Below are 27,405 nucleotides of genomic sequence, written 5' to 3' on the forward strand. Positions count from 1 at the left end.
AGCAAGATGAGAGGCCACTGGGAGTCACTTCCGAACCAGCTCCCCTGAACAGTCTCTGTCCTCTGAACCTTTCTCTGCTATGGGGCAAAATTCTTCCTTGAGTCCTCATAAGCCCAACAGCTTCTTATCTAATTAACTGCCTGTCCAGCTAGTGAGGCTATTAACTCACCACAAGTAGATCTGGGTTGGCTCATTCCCCTTAGCGGAGTTTGTCACAGATAGACTGGGTGCCTCACCTGCTCAGGGGCCAGCCCCTATGCCAAGGTCAATAACATTATCCCCATTTGACAAATTTGAAAACTGAGGCACAGGGCGGCATGGTCACTCAGCAGATCAGAGGCAGAAATTGAATCCAGATCTTCTGAGTCCCAGTCCAGTGCTCTAGCCACTAGGCAACTGCCTATATAAAGGAGAAGTAAGGAAATCCTTTTAGTGGAGGATATAAAAAAAAACCCAACAACACTTTACAGGCGGGGGTAAAAACCCCCAGCACAGACAAGGAGTAAATAAAACCCCATACGTAGAGGGACTGAAAAATGCCCTACATGCACAGAGAAATAAACAATTACCCCTGTCAGAGGTTCGTAATGTTGCGGGGAGTGAAAAACAAACTTTTACTATAGGCAAGGAGTGTTAAATCTATCAGGGAATACAAAAATCCATATATCAGAGGAAGTAAGAAAAAAACCTAATTAGGGTTAAAATAAAATCCAGTATAAGGGCATTTCTGTTCAATATCTCATAGTCTGGATGAGGATACTGAAGTCAGCACCAGACTAGCAAGAGGGAAAGAGAGAGTCTGGAAAAATGAGCACTTGTTGAGAAGAGACTTAAATCTGAAGACTAAATTCTGGCTCTTAATAACTTACATTTGGTCTGTGCTAAAGTACAGCTGTGAAACATGGACATTCAGAGGCTGGGGATGAGGGGGTTGAGGTGCAGAAGGTTGCTCCAGGCTGGGATTGAGGAGAGAGGAATCAGGGCTGAGGTAGGGGGTTGGGGTGCTGCGGGGTCGAGGCACATGCTCCAGGCAGCGCTTATCTTAGGCAGCTCCTGGAAGCATGACTCCCCTCCGGCTCCTACACAGATGCAAGGCCAGGAAGCTCTGTGCATTGCTTCCCCACCTGCAGGCGCCACCCCCGGAGCTCCCATTGGCTGTGGTTCCCGGCCAATGGAAGCTGCGGAGGCGGCACTTGGGGCTGGGGCAGCGCGCAGAGGCCCCTGGCTACCCCTACGCCTAGGAGTTGGAGTAACAGACATGCAACTGCCACGACAGGCAGGGAGCCTGCTTTAACCCCGTTGCGCCACCAGCCGGACTTTTAACAGCCTGTTCAACAGTGCTGACCGGAGCTGCCAGGGTCCCTTTTCAACTGGGGTTCCAGTCAGCAACCGGACACCTGGCAACCCTAATAAGAGGCTGCGGGAGCGACGCCTGCCGCGTGCCTACGGACACTGGAAGGGAAAGCTGATGGCAGAAGGACATGAAGGTGCATGATGGTACCCTGCAGGGTTCCCTCCCAAAGGGGGCAGTAAACTAACCCCACTCCCAAAGGGCAGCCTGGGGCCAGGAATGCCCTCTGCCCCTAGCAAATATGGCCGGAATGTCTTCTGCCCTCACCCAAAATGGCGCCGGCCAGACACCGATTGGCCGAAGGCATTCAGCGCCACCGGAAGTCGGGGGGCATTAAGGGAGCCTCGCCGGAAGTTGTCTTGGAGAGCGCACCGAACTAAGATGGCGGCCGCCGGAAACAACGGAACACAACGCCACGTACTAAGATGGCGCCCGCTCGGGAGCCCTGACGCAAGGTGCCCGGCACTAAGATGGCGGCGGGGAGGGGACACGAACCGCGCCGCGCGCCCGTTACTAAGATGGCGTCGAATGCTGGCTCAGGGAGGGGCGGGGCCGGGTTATCACCCTGTTTCCGCCCTGCACGGTAATGGCGGCAGCAGCGGGGGGGGAGGGGGAAAGGGGGCGTTGGGCAAGTGCGCATGTGCAAATCTCCATGGCGAGAAAAGGGGGTGAGAGAGCAAGAGCGATAAAGGGAAAAAACAGGTAATGGGGCTGTGGGGGGAGGCGCTAAACGTTACTGGCGCAGTTCGGCCCCCGTGGCCCAGCTGGGGCGGCTGCCTGGGAGGTGCCCAGACTGGGGGTACAGGCCGGGCCGGGGGTGGACCTAGGTTGGGGGAGGGGCTGGCCTGGCTTTGCTCCCTCCCATCCGGGGGTCTCGGGGCGGTGCTGGCCGCGCCTGGGAGTGAGGTGGGTTGGGGACTCCTCAGGGCTGGGGGGCGGGGGTGCAGCCCCCTGTCACCTGGCTGGGGCATGGTGCCCCCCCTTTGCCCGAGTGTGCTGCAGCCCCCCTGACTGCCCCCTTGTGTGAGAGGCCGTGGGGCCCCCTCAGTTCTCTGCTGGTATTATCGGGGTGGGCCCCTTCCAGCTCACTGCCGGGTGCTCTGCAAGCCCACTCCCTGCTCTGAAGAGCTCTGGGCATCGCAACAACACACGCCGCGCTATGGACAGGGTGTCAGGCCCTGGGTAGACCAGAGGAGAACAGCTGAATGCGAGCAGCAGGGGAGGTACCAGTAAAACCAGCGCCTCATCACCAGCAATAGACGTAGCTCGCTGCCTGATTGTTACTCGCCTGGCCTCATCCTCCCTGGTCTCTGTCCCTTGGCTGGGTTTCTGCATGTGTTGGAGGGAAGATTTTATTGGGGAATCCGTCTGGTGCATGTCAGACAGCAAACTTCTCTCCTCCCCGGCCAGGTGTCATTGGTCCATCCCCTCCTCTGAGTGCCCCTGTTTACACTAACCTGATCACTCCTTTCTCTGTAATCGTCAGTCATTCGTCAGCCATATCTTATCAGGAGCTGCTTAGCTGCCTGTTTCCTCCATGCACAATAATAAAGGCTTTTGTTATCATCTGATATCGCACCACCACCCCTGTTGGGGGAATAGAACTGTTTGCGTTTCTGTGCTGGTGAGATGGTGCGTGTGCGTCCAGGGAATACACAAGGTGCTGCTTGTGCTGTCTTGCAGCCATGACATCCAGGTTTGCACAGGGCGATCTGTTATGATTGTGCTTGATTTATTTTTCCCTTTTATGTGGGCCTCACATACAGTTTACTTTTCTGTTCTAATGTTTAGATTGCTACAAACACAAAAGAGACAAAGAGCTTACAGCTGGTCTAAACACAAAGTGACACTGGTTTAACTGAACGTGTGATTTAAATTTGACACAAAACCCTGTGTAGATGCTCTTAAAGTGATTTAAACCTGGATTATATTGGTTTAGCTTCCCTCAGGAAACAGCCAGCTGCGAGCTAAACCATGCAGCCAGTTATAAAGTGATATCAGTGTCCACGAAAGGATTTGCACAGGTTTAACTGAAATTGGCCTCTAAACTGATGTGAGTTCTGTGTGTAAACAAGGCCCTATAATCTTTTGCAGAAGTTGCACTAAACTGATGTAAATCCCTCATTTAATGCTTATAACCAATTTTAAACCAATATATCTGTGTAACTTTTGCATGTAAACTTACTGACATAAGCTAAACAACATAAACCAGGTTTACATCAAATTTAAAATGTCTATGCAGAGTTTTGCTCCAGCTTAACTAAATCAGTAAAAAAAAAAAATCTTTAGTGCAATTTTATTAGTAGACCAGGCCTTAGGCAAATATGACGCACAGGTTGACGGTTTCAGGCCATTTTGTGCAGTGATGTTGTGGTGAAGATACTACCACTGGAAGGCTTTGCACAGGAATTGGGTTTGAAGGTAGAGAGGTGAGGTGCTTTGCATGTGTGACTGGTCTGAGCACAGGGAGTGGTATGGAAACTATGTGAAGCTAGGAGTGGGAGAAGGTGACAAAGGGAGCAGGTGAGAGAAAATGCAGAGGCAGGAGAAGAGCAGCGATATAGCCAGTGTTAGGAGTTAAGTGTTAAATGTGAGGATGTGAAACTTGACTCAGGTGAGACAATCCAGTAAAGTGGGGGTAGATGTTGACAGCAGCAGATTGCTGGTGATGATTTTAGCAGGAGCTCTAGACTGGAGAGGGGAGAGGTGAACAATGCTTAACCTTTCTAGGCGCACTCCTAAACTTGAGAGCTTCACAAACAAATCTCTCTATTGACTTTCCATGAATCAACAAGAGGCTTATTAAAATATCCTTGTACTAGCACTAGTGAAAAGTCTTCCAAATATCTAAGGCCCTGATCCTGCAATCTGCCCTGCATGGGTGGACTCTTATAGTGGGCATTGCGGCTCCTCCTGGGTGTAAGTGGCCTGCTCGCAGTATCAGGGCCTAATCGTGCGCTGCTTCTTGATACATTAAAAATAAATCAGTCTTGTGTGGTTGTGCAAGGTGCATAAAAGTGAGTGCCCCACTGGCTGTGCTGTTTTATTTAGCAAGAGTATTCACAGACCTCTCTGCCGAGGAACTTTCTGCTGTTAGCATATAGATATTGTGGTAAGATTAGCTTCTGCCTGCATTTAAGTTGTTGCTCTTGAAACAAAATTCGCTGCTATGTTAAACTTGGCCCATAACTAAAAAAAACCCAAACAAGCCTGTGCCCAATAGAAATGCTTCAAGTGCTTTGAAAAAAGTTCTAGTGCAAACAGTTGTTCAAAGGTGAATAGAAGTTCCCCTGCCCTGTTTGAAACCCAAGTCTTGCACTCTCAAGAATGCGAAAGTGAAACTGTCATCCAGTGTCCAAGTGGGGAGAGATGATTGAAGGAAACAGAAGGTGAGGGGTCAGGAGTTTGAGTTTTAAGATTTTTTTTTCACTTCTGAAGTGATTTTGGTGATAAACTCATGTTTCTGTGTGATCCTTGAAGTTGACTCTGTAACTTCAACTTTGTTTAAAAAATGTAAATAACAAAATAATTTAAAAAATGTTGTGTGTTTTTTTGTTTGTTGGGTGGGGGGAGGGGAGAAACAGGAAAGTGAATCTGAAAAAGATCGCACCCAATGAGTTTTCACTCGTGTTACTCCACAGAGCGAATACAGCTGTGAGAGTTGAATCTTCTGCAGTGAGTTGCAGAGTCTTTATTCAAGGGGTTAATCAATTGTTTGATTGGTCTCTTCCTTAAATGATACTGTCTAGTTACCAAACCATTTATTAACCTCTAACTGCAAGCTTCCTGCTCATAATGCCTCAGCTTATTAAAATGTGGTGCTACAAACAATAAATAATAATGATACAGTGGGTATTTTAAATCTGTATCTGGGGCTTGGCACAGTCTGCTTGCTGGTGGTGAGTTGGCACCTTTCCCTGGAGATTAGGGTGGTGAGAGAGGCTAAGGCATCAACTTCTGTAGAATTCTATAGCTCATGATTTTATTATGTATAATTTTTTGAATGATTTTGGTTCTGGCTGCAGAGGAAACCATTCAGATGGGACCCTCAGCAGTTATGTTGGCCTGAGTTTGCAGATTGTCCTTTTTGCAGCTTGTAGCTTGCCCAAGCAGTATTGGAGCAAAATGAATGAGACAGGTCACTCTTCATGCAGCTGGGCAGAGCCCTGTGGTAGCCGCAGACAAGAGTGGTGGTGTCACATCTGCCTGTTGGAAAAGTTATGTGCGGAAGTAGCACTAGAGCAGGCACACAGGAAAGGGGGACTCAGAAAAGGTGGTGGGTAGGGGTACTGTAGCGGAGACTGCCATCCTCTTGCAGTGCCTGGGGTAGGGCTAGAGCTACCTTCTCCTCCTGCTGGTACCCCACATAGTCATGAATCTTGGAGGCAGAAGAGAGCATCTTCCTTCTGTTTCCCCTGGAAAGCTGGACTGCAAATATATCACACATTCTGTTCCCAGTGAGAGGCAGCATGAAAAGCTGGTAGCAGTGCCAGCACACTTAATGTTTAATTTATACCGAGCTTTTCATTCATAAATCCCCAGGGGTTTTACAGCTGTGAGTGCATTTTACAGATAGGAGAACTGAGGCCAGAGGATATTGTGAAGGCCAAGACTATAACAGGATTAAAAAGGTTAGATAAGTTCATGGAGGATAGATCCGTCAATGGCAATAAGCCAGGATGGGCAGGGATGGTGTGTCTCGCCTCTGTTTGCCAGAAGCTGGGAATGGGTGACGGGGGATGGATCGCTTGATGATCACCTGTTCTGTTCATTCCCTCTGGGGCACCTGGCATCGGCCACTGTCAGAAGACAGGACACTGGGCTAGATGGACCTTTGGTCTGACTGTTCTTATGTAGTAATTGGCCCAAGGTCACATAGCCAGTGAATAGTAGAGCTGGCGCTAGAATGCTGGGGTCCCGACTTTGTCTGGTGCCCAGTCTGGGACCCAAGCACACTCCACATGGGGCTCTGCCTTTCTTTATGATGTCAACAGCTTTTGCAGTTAAGATGGATGGGGCAGTTCACCCCTCTTGGCTCTTGTTCCAGGGTGTCTGCAGACTCCGGGAGGCACCATTTACACTTTGGTCAGGTTTTCAATCTTTTCCTGTGTGTGGGAGAGCTAGGAACATTCTCTGAATGAAAGCTGGGCCTATAATGCCTAGCATGGAGTTCAGCCCCACCCGTAGACCCATCTGTTGTCTGTGGTAGGTAGAGGTGCAGGACCCCTCCACAGGTATCACTCATGGATCTTGCCAGTGCCATCCCCTCTCTTATGTTGGCATCTAGGCTAATAGGTTTTCTCGGGCTAGTAGATGTCTGGTACTTTTTCCAAGCCTTGTCTTTATTAGGAGTGTAAGAGCTGGAAGGAATCCAGGTTCGGAAGGAATCCATGTACAGCATGGATGTCTTGCAGCTAGAGATCCAGGAGGCTCCTTTCATCAGGGATTTCTGAGAGTTCAAACAAATGTCCACATGCTGCCATCAGTCTCTTTTCTGGGTCTGTCCCTTAAATTGTCACAAGAGCATTAGAGAAATAGGGGTAAACGCTGCAGGAGCATCCTCTTCTTCAGTAAAATGTCTATTTACAAAATATGCTCCAGCTTTTCACTTTAGTGATCATTTATTTCCTGTTCAGTGAGTTAGTTTAAAAAAAAAAAAAACTTGTTGTCAGATACTATAGTTAGCTTGCTCATACTTCCTTCTTCCAGCTGTGAAAGATCATTCTAAAATATCACCAGAGAGAGAGAACATAGAAATAGGACAAGCCAATGGTTTTGTTAGATCCCTTCCTGAAAGGGATGCTGCCTTTTGCCTCTGTCTGCAAACTTCTAATGGGTAACACCATAGATTATTAAAGTGGAATTTTTAAAATGCAGTAAACTTACCCACCTAGCTTGGACAATGCATTTGAACTAGTCAGTTCAATTTCTGATTCTAGTTAACTGCGTTTTTAAAGTTTGGCCTGCCAGCATCCCAGGGGCATATTGATGTAGTGGGGTGAAATGTTTTCAGGGGATTATTATAAATGTTTCATGGAAACATTTCATGTCATTTGAGGTCATAAGGAACCACTAGGTCATCTACTCTGACCTCCTAACAGTGTTGCTAACTCTTGATCATGTCTTGTGATATTTGGTGTTTTTTGTTTAAGGCCAGCAAGGTAAGAGTATCTCAACATTTAAAACACTAGGGTAGCACAGCTGCAGCACTTCAGTGCTCACTTCAGTGACAAGAGGCATTCTCCTATCACTCTAGTTAATCCACCTGTCCAAGAGGCGATAGCTAGGTCAACAGAAGAATTCTTCCATTGACCTAGTGGACCATACACCAGAGGTTTGATCATCATAGTACAGGCAAGTCTCATCTTACGCGCATTTAACATGTGCAAATTCAGCTTTGCGCGGTCGGCAAAAAGAATAAAATAAAAAAAAAAGAAAAAATAATTTAAATACTGTACCTGTAGTGCGGGTGATTCCGCCTGCCATTACTCTCAATGTAATTTTGACTATACGCAGTTTTCATTTTACGTGATTTTCGCTTTACGCACTGACAGCGGAACGTCACCCCAGCATAAGATGAGACTCACCTGTACAGATAAGTCTACGCTACAAAGTTATGTTAACCTAATTTACATCAGTATCGAGCCTCCACTGTTTTTAGATCACTTGTGTTTGTGCACACTTCACTTCTTGTGTCAGCAGTGTGTGTCCTAACCAGGAGCTCTTGTATTGATCGGACTGTCAATGTAGGGCATTGTGAAATGGCTCCTGAAAGCTAGTACCAGTTGATGTAAGCAATCCAATGGCTACACTGACACTGTGTTGACACATCGACCGTGACTCTACGCTGCTTGGGGACATGGTGTTACTAAATCGGCATTTACATCGGCAGGAGCCACATTGAAGTGAAGACACTTCCATAGCTGGGATGACGCAAGGCAGCTTACGTCGATCTAACCAGGCAGTGTAGACCAGACCTGTGTCTTGCAGGTTCTGTGGATTTTTCACACTCCTGAGAGAGGCTATGCTGATGTAAGTTCCCAGTGCAGACCAGCCCAAAGTCATGTAAACACCCCAATAACCAGGTGAACATACAGTATTCATCAGTTATTACAGGGCAGCTCCAAATCTTTCACAGTACCTCAGTATGGGGCAAAAATTTGGCCTGTCCCTGTCCCCTGACAGTTGAACAGTGTAAACCCAGAGTGAGCATCTACATCAAGGGTAGGCAACCTATGGCATGCACGGCACGCGAGCTGATTTTCAGTGGCACTCACACTGCCTGGGTCCTGGCCACCAGTCCGGGGGGCTCTGCATTTTAATTTAATTTTAAATGAAACTTCTTAAACATTTTTAAAACCTTATTTACTTTACATACAACAATACTTTAGTTATATATTATAGTCTTATAGAAAGAGACCTTCTAAAAATGTTAAAAAGTATTACTGGCACGCAAAACAGACTTGGCACACCACTTCTGAAAGGTTGCTGACCCCTGATCTACATGCTGGGGTGAGCATTCCCATTGTAGTGATCATATTTGAGAGGTTGAGGGACATTTCTTTGTCTGGTTTCTGTTATAACCCTGGAACCGGCATTTGCTGCCTGCAGTAGGGGCAGCAGTAATATGAGGGGCCAAATTGATCCTTGTCTTCAAGACGCTAAGCAGGCTCAGAGTGTTGAGATAAACTCTGACCTCACAATGATAGGGGCTGAACACAAAGTGGCTTGGTTTCACCTGGTTCTTGGTTTTGAATTGAGGTAGTTAACTGGAACAGAATTCTGGGTGGACGCTCTTAATTTGATTAGATTGATTTCTAGCTTTCATCGATCCCTTGCCCACTTAGGCTAAATCAATCTTTACCCTCTTAAGTTCTTTCCTTCTAATGACCGTGTGACACATCCTCTATCTAAGGGACATATCTGGCCCCATTACTCTAGTATCTGAGCACTTCACAATTTCACCTCACAATCCCCTAGTGAGGCAGGGCAGTGCTGTTATCCCTGTTGTGCTGATGGGAAACTGAGGCACAGATCAGATAAGTGATTTTCATAAGGTCACACAGCATGTCTGTGACAGAGCAGGGACTTACACTCAGTTCTTCCACATCCTAGGCTGGTGCCCTAGCCACCAGTCAATCCTGCGCCTCTGCTGATGGAGATGCCGAGTCTCTGCCTGTTTTTTAGTGGAACTTGTGTCCTCATCACAGACGTTGCCCCCATTTGATGTTATCGGCCCCCTGTTGGCTATCTCAGCTGAAGGGCCAAGCAATGAATGGGGTCATGGAGATGGCCTCTCTTTAATCAACTAGAGCAGGTTCTTCGACGGCCTTAGAGAGGAAGCTCGAACAACTGCTGTCCGTGCTGTCACCTTCCAACAGCTAAACCAGAGGGATTCGGTATCCAGAGAGTCAATTTATCTCCCTTCCCCAGCACTGTCCAAAAACTAGCTTCCCCTGCCCCTCCCCCCCATATTAAAATCCTCTCTCTGGGGCTGGGAACCAACAGCCCTTACAACAAACTGTGAGACTCTGGAGTCAGCCAGCTGGAGGGTAAAATCAATCATTTCCCTGCTTAGTGGCATGTTAATGAATGATCCATGTGCAGAGTACACTGAGCAGGGTGATCCCTGTTACGCAACATGGAAGCAAGAAGCCTAAAATAAACAGTGGCCCAGGCAGCTGCCAACTAAAACACTTGACTAGGAGGAAAAGAGAAACAGAGCTCTAAAGAGACAGCCAGGGAGCCGGGTGGATGAGGAGCAGAGGGGACGCTTGAGTTACTGCTTCAATTTCTGTGTGGAGACAGAGAGCCTGCAGAGTTGAGAGCGGACTGTAAATTGAGGCAGTATTCTCTGGTGCTCAGTGCAGGGCATTTGGGGCAAGTCTTCACTTGGAAATAAGGTGTGTTCCTAACCTGTGGTAGCATCCTAGTGAAGACAAAGCAGTTTGTATCTTCTGTGTTTGTCAGCATATCGAGGTGAAGGCTGTGGGGAGACGAGATGTATTTGTGTGTTCATCCAAACTGCATTCCAAGGGCTTTTCTCACAGCTGCATGGACTGAGATCTCCTTATGGTGTTACTTCAGTTCACTTCAAGCCGAGATTTGGCTATCCCAGAATCAGTATGTGCTGATACAAACTGGGGCTTTTAGTCCGCTGCCTGATCCCCAGAGGGGACAGAGTTGTACTGTTAATTTTAGTGGGGACTAAGGGCCACCCAGATCCCTGAGGCAGCTTTGGATGCCTCTACTGAGATTGGGTCAGCTGAGATTTGAAGCCAACTGAGGAGTCAGCAAGGTGGAGAGAGACAGGTGCTGCAGAGGAGAAGGCACTGTCACTCCTGGTGGCAGAGGAGGCCAGAGTCAGATCAGCAGTGGAGTGGCGGCGGAGAGACATGGTCCAGGAAATGAGATGGAACAAGTCCACAGAGGGTGTTTAAAAACAGAGGAGGATCCAGGATCAGTTGTGGGGGTTGGTGGCCAGTGTGAGAACAGAAAGCAGCTGTAGCAGAGAGTGGAACTGCTGCTTTTGTGCAGTGCAGGGAGACTTTTGTCTATAAGGCACTTGAAGATCCTTGGTTGAGCAGTGAGTGATGGGAATAAGATAAAAGTAAGGCAGGTGATGGGGTTACCGCTAATGACCTGGGCACGGCCAGATTAGCTTTTTGTGGGTCCGGCGCCAAACATATTTGTGGACCTCCATTGGGGAAATAGGGCCTGTGATGTGCGGTTGGTCTGCAGAGCAAGGGGCTGGTTGGGGGCAATGTGCCACAATGGGAGTGGCCCCACTCGGCCCAGCATAAGGGCACCGTTTACAAACCCACAACTGCTAGATGCACACTGGCCCACCCAGCCCTGTGCTGCCAATGTGCCCCTTCCACACTGCCCCCCTGCCCAGTGCCCTGCCCTTATGCCCAGCACCCCCTTACCTAGAGACTTCCCCAACAGATCCCTGTGCCCAGCACCCCCTGCCCAGAGACCCCTCCTGCTGACCTCCCTCTGCAACTGCACAGCACGCTGAACACCATACCCCTTGCCCAGCTCCCCCACCCATAGATCCCCTACTGTCCAGCACCCCCTTCACAGTCCCACCATCACAGCTGTACAGCGCCCCGTGTTCCTGAAGGAATTCTGCATCAAACTTTGTGCCTAATATTTTAAAATTCTGCAGTTTTATTTTTTACAATAAATAAATGTGGAAGCTCCACCATGGCAGTGGGGAGCACAGGTCACTGAGGTGGGAGAACACCCTGCAGCCTCCCCCGCCCTCCTGGGACAGGGACTTGGCAGTGAGGCTGAACCTGACCCTGACACAGTACAAGGGCCAGGCCTGACCCAGAAACACCCTGGGGTGCTGCCCCTTTTGCGCCAGGCGCACCACATGTGGATAGGGAGGCTCAGCCTGGCTGCAAGATCCAAGTGCAGAGCGACTTCGTGTGGGGGGATCCAGATGGGAGTAAGAGGGTTCTGTGGGGTGCAGTCTGGGTGCAGGCAGCTCAGTGGGGGATCTGGATGCACAGGGAGGTGCCAGGTGCAGGGGCAATGGGAGTCTGCAGGGGGAACCAAGTGAAAGTGGTTGGAGCTCAGTGAAGAGGGGTGTCTGGGTGCAGGGGAGGTGGGGTTCATTTGGGTGGGGATCCAGGTGTAGGTGGTTGGGGCTCAGTGGGGAGGGTGTCTGGGGGTGCTCATTGGGGTGGTACAGATGCAGGGAAGGTGGAGCTTGTTAGGGTGGGGGTTTGATGGGTCTGCTTAACAGGGGAGCCCCAGCTGCTGCCAAGGGGATCTGTATGCTAGGCCCCCACTTCCCCTGTGCCCTTCTGTTCCCCATCCGATGCTGCTTCCCCACCAATCCATCTCCTCCCCATCCCACTCCTTTCCTTCCTCCTGCCCTCACTTCCACTATCCCCTTCTCTTCCCCATCTCATGCTCCTTCCCCACCGCTCCATCTTTTCCCTAGGCTTGGGGGGCAGGGAGGAACCACTCCCCAGCACGAACTGGCAGAGTGTGCTGCTGCTGTGTCGCTCCACTCCCTGCTGCCTGGTGATTGAAGGGCAGACTGACCCCACGCTCATGGGGCGGCGGGAAGTGGAGTGACTTGGCCCCAGCCTGCTCTGCTCTGCTCTGCTCCCCTGGCTCCCAGCCTTGGGTCTGGGGGGCAGGGAGTAACCGCCCCCCAGCACTCACTGGTGGCACGGCTGGGAGCCAGCGGTGTGGAGGAGGCTGGGGCCGGGTTGCTCCTCTACTTACCACCCCCTGGGTTTGTGCAGGGTGCCCGACCCCTGCTGCAGTCCTCAGGGGAAGGGCTGGAGGGGGGCAGAGCAGAGCAGAGCAGAGCAGGGGGTGGGAAGAGGCGGGGGCTTTGGGGAAGAGGCGAAGTGGGGTCAGAGGCAGCTTTCCTGGGGATCGGGCTGGCTGGGCCTCTTCTGACTCTGGCCCGGCACCACTGGTGCCATGGTAAACCCAGTTCTGGATCTGGGCCCCCCCAGGTGTCTCCTTGGGGTGTAACAGGAACCTTATTACTAGATAGCTCTAATTGCCTGTGGTGCTGCTCAGAGCACAGAACAGGGTCCTGTCTCTGGCCGGAAGAGCACTTTGGCTCTGGGACGGTGTGAGCAGGAAGGAGTCATGGCAGAGGGAAAGCTATTCTAAGCAATGAGGCCACACAGAAGGTGCAAAACCAAGAAGAGGCGAAGGAGGCAGAGCAGGAGGCAATGGGTAGAGGTGTATGGAGGGTGAGAGGGTGCAGGGCCACCAACTGGAGGAGAAGGGGGATGGCCGGCACATTAAAAGCCATCGAATGGGATTCGAGGAGGCAGGAAGAGAAGATGGTTTTACCATGGAGCACTGGACATACATAATTTGGTATTGAGCTTCATACAAGATAAAAGTAGTGCATGGTAAAGAGGGTGAAAGCTTGTAATTGATAGATCTCAGAATGTACTTGTTAATGCGGAATTATCATCAGATGAGACTGGTTTCTAGTGGCACCCTGCAGGATTGGGTCTTAGCCCAGCACAGCTTGTTATTTTTGTTGACGCTCTAGAAGGAAATATAAAATAATTGCTGATAAAGTTTGCAGGTGGCATACACGTTGATGGAGTGGTAATCAATGATATGTCGTACACAGAGCCATGTGGATTGACTGGTAAATTGAGTGCAAAGATCATGTATTTTAACACGGCCAAATGGAGGATCCTACATCTAGGAACAAAGAACGCAGGTCATGCTTACCTACGTTTTGGGCTGTATTCTGGAAAGCAGAAGTGCTGAAAAGGGCCTAAGCACCCTGGTGGAAACCAAGGAACATGAGCTTCCAGCATGATGCATGGCAAAGAGCCCTACTGTGCTCCTTGGTTGTACGAGCAGGGGAATGTTGGGAAGGAGTGGGCAGGTGGTGATAACTTTGTCTATAGCATTAGTGTGACTATTTCAGGAATTGTGGGTTCTTTTAAAAGTGTGGCCACCAGACCTGGAGGTTGAAAATTGATGGGAGGATAGAAATTGGCGGCTGGAGGGATAGCTCAGTGGTTTGAGCGTTGGCCTGGTAAACCCAGGGTTGTGAGTTCAATCCTTGAGGGAGCCATTTAGGGATCTGGGGCAAAAATCTGTCTGGGGATTGGTCCTGCTTCAAGCAGGGGGTTGGATTAGATGACCTCCTGAGGTCCCTTCTAACCCTGAAATTCTGTGATTCTATGAAATGAGTTAAAAGAATGATCCAAGGCCTGGCAAACCTGCTTTACAGTGAGAGTTAAGCAGCTCCATCTATTCAGATTATCAAAGAGAATGTTGTGTGGCTACTTGATTAGCCTCTCAGGGATTCCCAAACTGGGGGCTGTGACCCAAACGTTACCAGGGGGTGGTGGTCAGAAACTGAAAATATAGAGGGGTGGGTGTGCCAGATCTTCACAGTGTTTTGTGTGCCCACAGCCGTACACATCTCACATGGTGGGTACCATTTTATTGGCCAGGCTTGGGGAAAGGCATCAATACCCTTGGGGAGGCTCAAGGGCTAACTCCTCAAGGTCATGTTGGTGAGATTGCCTGGCAGGGAGGACCCATCATAATGTTCCTGCATGAGGCAGGAGCAGAGGGCCGGGCCAGGAGAATCAGCACCGTGTGACAGGGACAATGCATGGATCCCCTGTGCCTTCTCCCCCAGCAGCTACTGGTACATGGCGCTGTCAGGGCCAGGCAGGCGCCTCTGATACTGGGACGGGCCAAGCAGCCGCTTGCGGCATGAGTGTTCACCCTCCGCCCACCTCAGCACTGCCTGCACCTGGTATTGGTGCCTCTCCCCAAGCCTGGCCTGAGCTTTTCCCACTGACCCCAACAAGTCCCTTTCCCTACTCTCCCAAACACCCCATATGCCTCTTTCAGCCCAGCTAACCACTCCAGCACCCAACCCCCCTTAGGATCTCCCCCTCCTGGGCTTAGGACTTGATCCCCTTCCTGTCTCCCCCATCAGTGTATTATGAGAGAAACTTCTGGGGGGCACCCCTGATAGGCTGGTGGGCTCACTGTCTACCCCTGGTCCCAGCCTGGAGATCGCATTGCCAGAGGTGATCCCAAAGGGGGCCGTGGCATGAAAATGTTTGGGAACCACTGGTCTATATGTATGTACACAGGGAGAAGAGATCTGAGAGTGGAAAGCTCTTGGATCTAGCAGGCAAAGGCAGAACCAGGTGCCAATGGCTGGAAATTGAAGCTAGACCCATTCAGACTAGAAATAAGGTGCATGTTTTCACCAGTGAAGGGAATTAACCTTTGGAACAATGTCCCGGGGATGTGATGGGTTCTCCATCATCTGAAAGCGCTTGTCTACATTACCCACAGGATTGACGGGCAGCGATCAATCCAGCAGGGGTCGATTTATCTTGTCTAGTCTAGATGTGATAAATTGACCCCCGAGCGCTCTCCTGTTGACTCCAGGTACCAGAGCGAGAGGTGCAGGCGGAGTTGACGGGGGAGCAGCAGCAGCTGACTCACCGCAGTGAGTAGATCCAAGTACGTCGACTTCAGCTACGTTATTAACATAGCTAAAGTTGCGTAACTTAGATCGATTTCCCCCCCAGTGTAGACCAGGCCAAAGTCAAGACTGGATGTCTTTCTAAGCCAAGATACTGGGCTGGGTGCAGGAAGTGCTGTGTGACGTTCTCTGGCCGGAGTTGTACAGGATGCCAGACAAAATGAATGAGGAGAAGGAGATAAGAGTCTATAACGTCGCCAGCTTGTGAGGCTGAGAGGTGGAAGGATTGTTTGATATCTCCACTCAGAGGAGGCAGCGAGAGGGCTAAGAAGGAAAGGCGAGCAGTTCTGTGTGGGGCTCCCAAGAGGAGAGATTGCCAGGCAGTTAGAGGCTCTTGACTGGAGGAGGAGTGTGGGGAGTCCGTCCTCAGTGTGTGCACCCTGCCTTTGAGAATTTGTGTTCCTCCTTCCCTCAGGGTTTGGAAAACAAGGCTGTAAAGTGAGAGGCACAGGGGAGAATCCAAGACCTGCTCTTCTGATGCATAACAGAGCAAAGAGATGAAGGGGTAAGTACCAGAGAGACAGATGCATCTTTAACCAAGATGTCGTTATCCAAATGTTACTCTGCCATTGACATGAAATAAGCGATAACTACAGAACTCCAAACAGGTGGTCTCCAAATCCCTTCTCCTCTCAGTGGCTCAACTTTCACTTTCTTGACACAGTTGATGAGCTCTGTCTGAGGGTAGGTCTGCATTGCAATCCGGACTGCATGTGTAGACATACCTGAGTTAGCTTGAATCGGGCAAACTGGCTACAGATAACAACGTAGCCACTAGCCGCCCAGCTCCAGTGCTATTTTTAGCAAGCTAGCCTGGTTATGCCTATGCATGCTGCAGTCACGCCTCCAGACTGCAGTGTAGACATACCCACGTAAGTCTTCCGGGCAGACGAGACCTGAATTTTTGATGTAAAAACACAAGCAGTAAAAAAAAAAAAAAAAAAAAAAAATGTAACTTTCACTGTAGCTGACCCAGATGGGGAAGTAGTCAATTACCATCTTTTCTATTCCACAAGTCGATTTCTCCTTTGGCTAATCACATTCCACTTGGGGCTCCACTTTTCGGAGCACCTGTGATACTGACTCCATGTCACCAGCCACCACTGCGGGAGCCTTGTTGTGTTCTGACCTCACTGGTGGCTTGTTCCCTTTGCAGACAGCAGAAAGCGGCTGAGACTGAAGAGGGCACTGTGCAAATCCAGGAAGGTGAGGGGCGACCTCCATTCCCAGCCTTGGACGACCCTCCCCATGGCATTCTGGACCCAAAGCTCTGCCTAGGAAAATGCCACGATTCGGCACCGTTCTTCTCACTGCCAGCACCCGGGGTGGGGTTCCCAGGGAACTGGTGGTGCTGTCACCGTTTCCAGTGCAGCCCACGTCGGAGGTGCCAGTATCTCTGCCATCTGACGGCTGTCTGGCTGGCTGTGTGAATTGATTTCAAATGGCTGGGGAGGGGAGGTTGCAGGTCCTGGTGGAATTGCTATCACAGCTGGAACCCATCAGTCCCCTAGGAGTGCCAGCTTGGTCTGTGACAGAGATGTAAGAACCTGGCTGTAGCAGAGGTGGGATAATCTGCCCCCTACATTAGGTCTCTGTTAGAGACCTGCTTAAGCCCTGAAGCATGAGGTTTAATATCCTTCCAGAATTGTTAGCAGGAATGTTGCTCACTCTTGATCTCCAGAGAAACAGATGGTCCTGCTTGTATCTTGCTCAGCTGTTGGCCTCAGCAGCCCAGGACCTGTCGTAGAAGCTGGGGGCTGTCTGGCCAGGACAAGGCATTGGGGTGGGGGCTGGGGAACCTTCCGTGGCTGCTGCCTGATGATTTCTTCCCTGTCATGTGCGCCCCTGTTTTCTTTCCTGAAGGTGCAGTGGCGACAGGCGAAGATCCCACCAGCGTTGCCATTGCCAGCATCCAGTCAGCAGCCACTTTCTCTGACCCCAACATCAAGTATGTCTTTCGCACAGAGAATGGTGGGACTCAGGTATGCCTTCATGGCCTCCCTGCAGCAGCAGCTGTCTCCAGTCTCTCTGTCTCCTCAGGCTGGGTGGGGGTGACTCTTCCTAGACCTGGCAATGCCCCGCTGGAGGGGTGCAGGATGAAGAAATGAAAAACAGCCCTTGTGCTCCGCATGTTTGCTCCTTGGCCGTATGCCAGCCAGTGTGGAAAGCTTGCAACTCTGTGAGCAAACCTAAGTGCACAAGAACCTAGTGTCTGGTCTAGCTAGGCCAGGTCCCTCGTTTGCATCTGTGCTGGGCCAGATTGCTACGCCTCTAGGAGGGACAGTGCACCAAGTGGGGAGAGTTGGACCTCCTGATTCTGGGATGTCCGAGGCACCTGGGTTACCACCAGTGCGGCTGGGGGTGGGAAGAGAGGACCAGGCGACAGACGCATGGGCAGGGGAAAGGAAGGAGCAGCGAGGGCTACAACGCAGCACTCCAGAAAAGCTAAATGTCCAAGGTCTGGTGCTCTGTGCTGAGCCTCTGCCGTTCCTCTGGGCGTTGTCAGGAGCTGGGAGCGCTCCCCACCTCTGCATGAAAGGCAGATAAAAGAGCATGATATGTCGTGCATTGCCCCAGGTGTTAGGGGCGGGAAGGAGCTCTGCATGGTGGTGAATGGGAGAGCAGGTGTTTGTGAGACAGTCTCCCTGGCCAGACCTGGTTGGCACTGTAAGGAAATCTGAGGCCCTGCCTGAGGTCTCTAGGGAATCTGGCTGCAGTCTACAGGCACCTACTATGGGGCTGGGGCAACCTGGGTAATGATTTGTGCAAACGAGGCTGCCACCAGCTGGTTTGTGGCCAGGCGTAGAAACAAACCCTGTCCCAAGCTGGGTTAGTGACATCTAAGCTCCTCCTGCCACCTGCGACACAGGGCACTTGCTTTGATGAAAGCCCGGAGAACCGTTGGGCCATGAACAGCCTTGCATGGCACTGGAGTTGCTGGGTCGAGCACTGGGGTAGACTCATGGCCAGATTGGCTTTGGGCATGGAGTGTATTAGCAGGGACTCGAGCTGGGCAGCAGTGGGATCGAGTAGGGACTGTCCCTATGGGCAGGGGGTGTACTCTGGTTAAGTGCTGTAATGCCACTGCAGGGCACTGGGGCTTTAGCCCTGGGCCCCAGCCTGCCGTCCTTGCCCTCCGTTCCCATTGCCTTAGGAAGGGACATGAGGCTCGGAGGCAGGAGGGTTTGTGAGCCAGCGGACGGGTTCCACAGTAGGTGGCTGCTCGCGTGTTCATAGCGAAGCCTCACGAACACAGCAGAGATCAGCCAGGGTGACCGGGATGCATGCGCGTTCGGGCAGGTGTGCACGCACGTGCGGTAATCAGGGCTTTCCCTTTGCCCTTCTCCCTTGTCCGTCTCGCTGCAGAGTGGGAGTGGTGATAAGTTGAGGGGGGAGGTCCTAGTGCTGCCTTTTTTCCATCCTGGACAATGAGACTCAGGGCATGAACAGCCTCTTGGCTTTCTCCCCTAGGTGATGTATAGGGTGATACAGGTGGCGGAGGGGCAGCTGGATGGGCAGACGGAGGGCACTGGTGCCATCAGCGGCTATCCTGCAGCACAGTCCATGACCCAAGTGAGTGGCACTGAGAAGGAGCCGTCGTGGCGACAGGAGGAGGTGGCGTTGCAGGTGCCTGGCAGGCTGGGGAGGTGCCAATGCACTGAGGCCTGTACTGAAGCTCACTCGGGGTTTGTCATGTCTCTCCTAGGCCTTGGTAATGCCCCAGTTCAGGCCAGAGACTCTGGTAGTGGATGGCTAACCAGTTTTGGGGGCTGGGGTGGTTTTGGGGGCAGGGCCTGGGACGTGGAGCCTTTCACCTCCCAGCTCCAGTCTGGCCCAGGTCAGTGTTACCCCAAGTCATTCTCCCAGGGATGGTCACGATCCTGTTTGTGGCTCTTGGCCCAGTTCTTCGTGTCACCGATTGGGCCATGTTGCCCAAACTTTCCCTTCCAGCAGGAATCCCTCCAGGGCAGGAGGAGCCCTTGGGGTCAGACACTGGCCCTGGCCCTGCCCCGGCCCTGGCCATTCTATGAGCGCATAGATGACTGCGGTCTGCAGGGCTGTCCCTCCACTGAGCTGTGCGAAACAGGGTCTGGGGTAGGGGTCGCTCTACATCAGAGGTTCCCAGTGCTTTGTTCTGAATTTTCCTCTTTCGAAATTCACGTTCCGTGTGCACTGCCCCCACAGCCGCCTGCTCCCTGCAGCCGTCTAGGGAGGTCTCAGCTGCTAGGACCCAGCTTCCTGCCCATCTAGCTCCCCCACTGCGCAGGAGAAGCAGATGGAGTCGTGCTGAAGGGCTGGACTCAGGAGGGGAAGTTGAAGGTTGCACCCAGTGGGAACCGCTCCCCCCTGGACCTCAGCCCTTCAGCACCACCATGTTCACATCCCCTGTCTGGGGACTGGGGGGGAAGCTCTTGAACTATGGGGGAGAGGCTCTGTCATCAGGGGCAGCGCTTGGGGCTCTGTGCCCTGCGGCCACAGTGAAGGGGGGGGCGGGCTCTGTCGGCAGGGGCAGCACGCAGGGCTCTGTACCTGGGGCAGTGTTGAAGGGATTGGGTCGGGAGGAGGTTGTCTGGCTTGGGGGTCAGTACTCCCTGGGTGCAGCCTTCTGCTGCGCACCGGAGTCCCCACCGGCCTTCCCAGCAGAGGAAGGGAACTGCCCACTGGGGGTTATGGCAGTGTGGGAGTGAGGCAAGCAGGGAGACCACCCACACAGAGCCAAGCCTGCTTCCTCTGCCAAGCAGAGCCCCCTCCGTACACCAGCCCTGCAGTGTGGCCCCATTGTGTCCTGCGCCTCCCTGATAACCTCGTCCTGCCCCTGGGGACCCACTCCCTACAGTTTGGGAACCTCTGCTCTAGACCTCGCTTTCCTTTGCCCCTCTCTGGTCTAGGCTGTTATTCAGGGTGCATTTACCAGCGAAGATGCTGTTGAAACGGAAGCCACAGCCACGGAGACCCACTACACGTACTTCCCCACGACAGCCGTGGCAGACACCAGCACCTCTGCCGGTGCGGGGACCACGGCCACCGCAGTGGTGACCACCCAGAACTCAGAGGCCCTCCTGGGGCAGGCCACACCCACTGGTACAGGTTGGATGACTTGGGGGCTGGGACACCCAGCCTGTGTTCTTGGGTCCTGTCTCCCGTGACTTGTGCAGCCTGCTCCGACGTGGGTCAGCTGTGGAGTCCTCCATGCTGACGGTGCAGCCTTCTGCTGCTACCACGCCGATGGGCTTCCCTGGCATGCCAGAAACTTTGATTCCCCTGCTTGCAGGGCTGCCCAGCCTTGAGGCTGCCTTGGAGAGCAGGGACCTTTCTCCCCTTTTCACCAGCACAGAGCACCACAGAGTGGGGTCACTCTGCCCCAGTAGGGCTTCGCTCGCTTTGTGCTGGGATGTTGATTCTAAACTGGTCAGTTTGGCTCTTGCTTCTTCTCGGTTTCACTCCCTGCTTCTCCCCAAAACTCTTCCCAGCAATGGGACTGTTTGTTTAAATTCAGAGAAGACAACTCAATGGTGATTCGAGTTGGCTCTGTTTGTCCCCTCTTGTTTCTAGACTTAAATCCTGCCCCTTACAAATCTGTAGCCTCAGAGGTACTGAGGATTGCTGCCTCCCACTGACTTCTGGGAGTTATGTCTGCTTGGTACCTCCCAAAACCAGGCCACAAATTGAGCATCACCTAAACCAGAGGTTCAAGCCCTGTTTGTTGCATCCAGAGCAGCTGCTGCCGATTCATTTCCCTCTGGTGTCCAGATATGCTGGCAGCGCATGAAGCAAGTGCAGTCACCCCAGAGATGGGTCAGCAGTGTTCCCTTGCCCCACGCATACGGCTTTCTCTCTTACCTCGTGCGAACGTTCCACTTGTGATTCGCATCGCTTGTGTTTCCAATTGTTCAGGGCAGTTCTTCGTGATGATGTCACCCCAGGAAGTTCTGCAGGGCGGAGCTCAGAGATCTATCGCGCCCAGGAGTCACCCCTATTCTCCGTGAGTGTTTGTCCAGCCCCATGCGCGGCTTCTAACCCCGCTTTCCTTCTCCTTCCCTAGTAGCCATCTTTCTTATGTCTCCCACTTGTGGGGAGAGTGGGAGTCTTTGTTCTGATCCACAGCTATGGGGAGCAGCTATGGGCTGATCCATAGGGCTGGGAGTCAGGATTTCCCAGTTCTGTTCCTGGCTGTCCCACTGGCTTGCTGTTTGTGTATCATTATGCCACTCCCTGGCTCAGTTTCCCTCTCTGTAAAACAGCTCTACCCTGAGTAAAGTGCTTGGAGATGTGCCGTGGGGCTTGTTGTTCAGTGCAGAGCATCTGCGTTACACTGCCTGGTGGGGTTGTTTGCTTTTCAGGAAATCTGAAGCTCCTCGGACAACGCGGGATGAGAAACGCCGAGCACAACACAATGAAGGTAGGGGCAGGGGCCCTGGGGGTTGGGGTTTGGGGCAGAGAGAAGCAAGAACGTCCTCCATTGCCAGCAGCTTTAGACCCCAGGGGAATCTTGCCTTCAGAAGTGGGTGTAAGGAGCAGTTTCCCTTGGTTAACTCTTGACCTGTTCCCACTCAGACGGAAAAGCTCTCAAGATGGAAAGCACATACCAGTGGGAGCACTGTAATTATCATCCCTGGAAATCCACAGCTAAGAAGTTTAAACTTAAAACCAACTAAGTCCTTTGAAAATCTGGATGTGCACAGGTAGGGTACCCAACCAGGCCTTAACTCTGGCTCCAGCCATCCCTTCGTAGTTCCCCTCCTAGCTAGGGCTGACCCTGAAAACCCTGTGTGTTCCCCACCTCTGCAGGCTCCCTGTAAGATGGTACTCTGGGAGCAAGGGTTTGAAGGCGCTCAGGCTACAGCTGTGGGCATCTTAAATGTGGGCACGCTTCTGTCCTCGTCCCATCCCTAGCATCATTCGGCGTAGGGCCTTTCGGAGGGCGTCTGGATGAGCTGCTGCCCTTGTGGGTAATAAAGAAGGCTCTTTGCTGTCTGTCGCGCTGGCTTCCCTTCCCAGGGCAGGAAGGCCTGAGGTGGGCCCAGGGGGCTCGTGTGTGCACGTGCCCAGCCTTCAGTGGAACCGGCAGCGCAGGGCATTCTAGTGAAGAGCAGGGGCCAGGGACCTCTCCCGTGGCTCTCCGCACACAGCATGAGGCTGTACGAAGGACAGAGCTTGAGATCCCAAGTGTAGGACTCAAAAGTCTGTGGTTAGGGAAGTGGCATGTTCTAGACCAGTGGTTCTCAACCTGCAGCCCATGGGCTGCTTGTGGACCATCAGCACACAGCTGCAGCCCATGGGACATCCTCAAACCACTAAGGTAGTATTGGATGCAGCCCACGTAACACATTGTGGGTCACATATGGTAAATGGGTTGAGAACCACTCTTCTAGACAGACATGGTGTCTCAGGTTCCTCCTTCAGCCTTAGGGCATTGGAGGGCAGAGTTAAGGTGATTTGGGTGCCTGGCCTGTGTGTTGTCTGTTTGTCAAAGGGTTGGGTCTTTAAGCTTAACTTCAGCTCCGAGTTTCCAATGACAGTGTTATCCCAGCATGACAAAGCGGCTGTGCCTGCTCCCTAGACAGGGGGCTTTCTTCCCACTGCACCAGACATGGAAGCATCCCAGGAAGGAAAAGGCTTAATCGCTCCTGCCCCACCTGTTGGGCTCTTTGTCCTAGTGAGTCTAATTAGCAGTGTTACCCCAACGAGCCTGGGATCCCATCTCCAGCCCCCATCCTACTTTCTCCAGCCTTCCCCTCCGCAATCCAACCCCCACCAGATTCTCTGCCACCGTACTCCCATTCCCGTTTTCTCTCTCCTCCCAGGATCCCACCTCCAGCCATGGCCAGGGTGGGTGTAGAGACATCTGTCAAGGAGGGCTGTGTTCAGCTCTCAGGGCACAGCTCTCGCTAGGGAAACCTGGGCTGAGGTGAGGGTAGCTGTCTGCAGTCCCAGAGGCCCTGGGGCTGAGGTTCCTGTAAGCTTGGGAACCTTCCTGAAATTCCATCCCCTCTTTGCCCACCCCAGTGGAGCGCCGACGCAGGGACAAGATCAACAACTGGATTGTGCAGCTCTCCAAGATCATCCCGGATTGCTCCATGGAGAACACCAAGTCGGGGCAGGTAAGGGAGCCTCCCTGGAAGAACTGATCACGGTCCAGGGGCTGGTGTAAGGGGGCCAAACTGCACTGGCTGCATTTCCCTACACCAGTGTCGAATTCAACCCCTCTCTCTAGAACCAGGTGCTTCCAATAGCTCCCCTGGCATGAGCAGGTGACTAGGGGGCGCTGTGAAGAGGCGTTTTTACCGGTAGGTCATTGGCTGAAATCTGCCTCAGACTGACAAGCCCCAATGCTCTCGGATGTTATGCAGTTTAGCAGCTGTGCAGATGCTCATCTACCTCCAGGTTACTGTGCTGATGGCGCAGAACTGGGCTCTGGAGCTTGATTAATTGAAGAACAGCTCTGAAATCTCTAGTCCTCATGCTTGCAAAGAAACTTTTCATAGAGGGAACTGCTGGTGCCAGGGCCATCAACTGCCCTGTTCATCCTTATGGAATGTTAACACTGAACCCTAATGATGTCAGCTGTAAAGGTCACGGTCACTGTCACTGCTGTCAGTAGAAACCCCTCCAGCTCCCTCCCCTGTGGCCAGGCTGGCCCTGCTGGGCTGTCAGAGAGGGGATCGCCCCCCCACCCCCGACTCCTCCAGCTCCCTCCCCCTTCACCAGGCTGGCTGTGCGGTAAAAGCGGGTAAAAAGCAGCAACTGACTCTTGTCCCTGAAGTCAGCAGACATGGCCCTGGGCAAGGAAACGCAACATCTCTGCCTCACTCTCCCTGGCTGCACCAGGGCAGGAAGGTCCATCCCCAGCTGTGTTCGCTGATGGCTGGGCAGCGCTTTGCAGAGGGTGACGTTCCTGCTGGGCGAAAGGGTAGCGGGAGAGTGAGGAGAATTGCTCTAAGCCCCAGGTGGCTGTGGAGTGACGGAGGGAGGAGGATTCTGGGTCCTAGTGTATGGAAGTAACTCCCCTCCCCCACCGCAGTGCTGGGCTCAGGGCTACCTGGGGCAAGACTGTTTTGTGTCCCTCCCACAGCATTGCCCCTCCCCATTTCCAGGTGGTGGTTCGTACGCTCAAGAAGCCAGTGTGTAGCTCTGCCCTCATTGCCTCCCCCTGTAGGGACGGGCCCTTGTCCCTTGTGTGCGACACTCACTGTGCGCTGCTGTCAGTGACTGCACAAGGGACCAGGTGACAGGGAATCTGAATCAAGGAATCCAGCCCTCCCGGCCTACACACCTGCTGCAGCAGATTAACCAAGCGCTGGGAAGCTAACTGACTTCAACAGGTGCAGATCCCTGCGGGACCCTGGATTCATTCCAGCCTGGCTCACTTGATTCCTAGCAGCACTAGCTTGCTCGGGGTGGGGGTTAAGCTGTATTCATTGCTTCCACATGGGGGCTGCATTGCTCTGATTAAACCAGTTTACAATAACTGTAGGTGGGGGGCAAACGTTTCTGTGCAGCCCTGTCTTCTGCCAGCCCGCAGCCTAGCATGGCCATGGTCATGCTCGAGTGCAGCCCCCTTCCTGTGTGCTCAGAACTTGTGGAGAAGCCTCCTCCAAAGGGGTGAATTGTGCGGAAACCCTTCCGTCTGCTCCCAAGTTCGGGGCGAAGCAAATCCCTGTGTGGGGTGATTGTCACTGAGAGCTGGGCTCCTGGCCACTGGGGCAGATGCAGTGAGGAGCTGTCTCTGAGGCCCTGTGCGCACACAGACGTGCGCCGCTTTAGCTCCAGTGTGAACGCTTATTTCGGTTTAGTTTAAGCCCGTTGCTGATTGGATTAAGCAAAGCTGCAAGGGGAGAATGGGAGCGTCCATGCAGGGCCTTGCATTGGTGAAAGGGGTAAGGAAACCTCAGCTTAGCAGGGGCCGAGGCTGATGGTTCCCAGCCAGCCCCAGTGGCGATGTCCTGCTGCTCTGGCCCACGTCCCTTCCCAGCCGTGTCTCTGTTCTGCAGAGTAAGGGAGGGATCCTCTCCAAAGCCTGTGACTACATCCAGGAGCTGCGGCAGAGCAACCACCGCCTTTCCGAGGAGCTGCAGGGCCTCGACCAGTTGCAGATGGACAATGACGTCTTGCGGCAGCAGGTGAGTATGAGGTGCTGCTGGGGGCCACATGGCCCTGGGGCCTGGGCAGCCATCCCCGTTCGGCCGCCAGAGCCAATCCAGCCCAGCTGGAGCGGGGCTGGGAGCAGCGACCACCTGTCTGGTGTGCCATGGCTAGAGGGCGGGTGACTCGGCTCTGATTCTACCACTCATTGGCCTCCTTGCCTGGCAGCTACAAGCACTTGAATGGGCCACAGGAACTGGGCTCCGCCTTCAGCCCAGACTCAGGCAGAGCCTATCCTGCCGCTGGGCAGAGGAAGAGGCTGTGCCAGCTCAGCACTGTTCCTGTACCCCATGTGTCTGGGACAGCTGTAGGGGATGGGTTGGGGAAAGAGCTTCTAGCCCACTCCGAGGAGGCAGCACCCACCTCTGGCTAGGGCAGGGCTGGAGCAGGTCCCCAGCCTGATGCCCTCTCCCCCTTCCAGGTGGAAGATCTCAAGAACAAGAACCTGATCCTGCGGGCGCAGCTGCGTCAGCACGGAGTGGAGATCATCATCAAGAATGACACCCACTGACTGGCGAGGGGTGTGGGGGGAGCAGCTGAACCCCCAGCCTTGGGGTCTGCCAAGGCACAAGGCGAGGAGGGACCCCCCAGTCACGACTGCCCACAGGAGGTAGCTCTTGTCTGCCGATGCTCCTGAACTGCAGCGCCTCGCTCTTGCTGTACAGACCCAAAAGCAGCAGCGTCAGCATCCTGGGACTGAACCCAGTGCTCGGGCCTCCCCTCAGGGCTCCCCCCCGAGCCTGGCCCAGAGCCTCCGCCTGCCCTGCCTCCCCCTAGAGCTCCCACCCAGCCTGGGCCAGAGACTCGTCCGGCTGCCCCCCTCCCCGGTGGAGCTGGTTTGAATAAAGAAGCTGACGCTGTCTCTTTGAGAAGTACTTATATTGCTGTGGTGGAACGAACTGATCTTCTGCTCCCGGCGTGGCCCCCGCTTGTGGGCAGCCAGGCAGGGGGCGCGCGTGGGCCTCTGCACCCAGTCACGATGCCACGCATGCCTGTTTGCCCACTGCTACGTCTCCCCTTGGTAGCTCTCCCGCGCATGTGCACACGATCTCAGGCCTGCACAGGAGCATGTCCACCCCTCAGCCCCACGCACCCGGCCACGCGTATCCTGGCTGAGCAGGCACACGTGCTTTGTCCCGTTTCACCCCTTGCCTTGACTCTCCTCTCCCCAGCCCGGCTCAGCTCCCCCCCCCGCCCCCCTACAGGGAGCTCCGGCATCCGCCCCCACCCATGTGCTGCCTTTAGCCGTTCCTCCCTGGTGCCCTCACCACCCCCAGCCTGGACTGTTTGAGCATGTGCCATGGAGGGCAGCTACCAGCATTGGGGAAACACTGCTGTTCCCCAGGTGTGCCCTGGGCCCCGGATGCTGTCCTGGAGTGTGCTAGCCTGCCTCCAGCTAGTCTTCCCCGCAGGTGCTGTCAGCCGAGCCACTGACCCTTTCACTGTGGGGGAGGTGGATGGCGTCATACCGAGGGCAGTACTCCCCGCCCCCCCCCCCCCCCGCTCCCATGGCTGGCACTGCCTGGCTCTGCTGGTCTCTGACTTTTTTTAATTCTCTGAATTTAAAAAGCAGAATAAATAAAAATAGTGATTTGTTTTTCCATGTGTTGCTGCTTTTATTTCACTGGCAGGGACCCCCCAGTCCAGCTCTGGAAGGGGTGGGCGGGAGAGGGGGCAGGACTCCTGCTGCTACCCCCTCCAGCCCCTGGGACTGGGCTACTGAAGCACAGGGCCAGCTCACCTGCAGGGCCACTTCGATCAATGATCTGCAGTGCACAGGCCCCAGAACTTCCTCAGGAGGGTCCCCATGTAGGACTTGATTCTGGCACCCAAAGGCTCACGAGGATATCCCATAACTCCCGAAGAGGGGGTGCTGGATATGAGC

General features: G+C 53.1%; 1 protein-coding gene across 6 annotated transcripts; it reads left to right on the forward strand.

Moving 5' to 3' along the window:
* The first annotated feature begins 1,918 nt into the window (after positions 1 to 1,918).
* Positions 1,919 to 27,123, forward strand: USF1 (upstream transcription factor 1). Of its 6 annotated transcripts, XM_075071128.1 has the most exons (12): positions 1,935 to 2,053; positions 15,281 to 15,355; positions 15,793 to 15,882; positions 16,534 to 16,583; positions 17,241 to 17,359; positions 18,849 to 18,950; positions 20,267 to 20,465; positions 21,273 to 21,360; positions 21,719 to 21,777; positions 23,385 to 23,479; positions 25,370 to 25,498; positions 25,942 to 27,123. In XM_075071128.1, exons 3-12 carry the CDS (start codon positions 15,875 to 15,877, stop codon positions 26,029 to 26,031), a joined length of 939 nt encoding a protein of 312 aa, XP_074927229.1. In that variant the 5' UTR covers positions 1,935 to 2,053; positions 15,281 to 15,355; positions 15,793 to 15,874; the 3' UTR covers positions 26,032 to 27,123. The 6 variants fall into 6 exon arrangements, with proteins under 6 accessions (XP_032637177.1, XP_032637178.1, XP_032637179.1 ...); XM_032781286.2 differs by lacking the exon at positions 15,281 to 15,355 and having other exon boundaries at positions 1,919 to 2,053; XM_032781287.2 differs by lacking the exon at positions 15,281 to 15,355 and having other exon boundaries at positions 1,919 to 2,053; positions 20,267 to 20,459.
* Positions 27,124 to 27,405: the final 282 nt, after the last annotated feature.

The sequence above is a fragment of the Chelonoidis abingdonii genome, chromosome 11 (genome assembly GCF_003597395.2).
Source record: "Chelonoidis abingdonii isolate Lonesome George chromosome 11, CheloAbing_2.0, whole genome shotgun sequence".
Classification (NCBI taxonomy): Eukaryota; Metazoa; Chordata; order Testudines; family Testudinidae; genus Chelonoidis; species Chelonoidis abingdonii.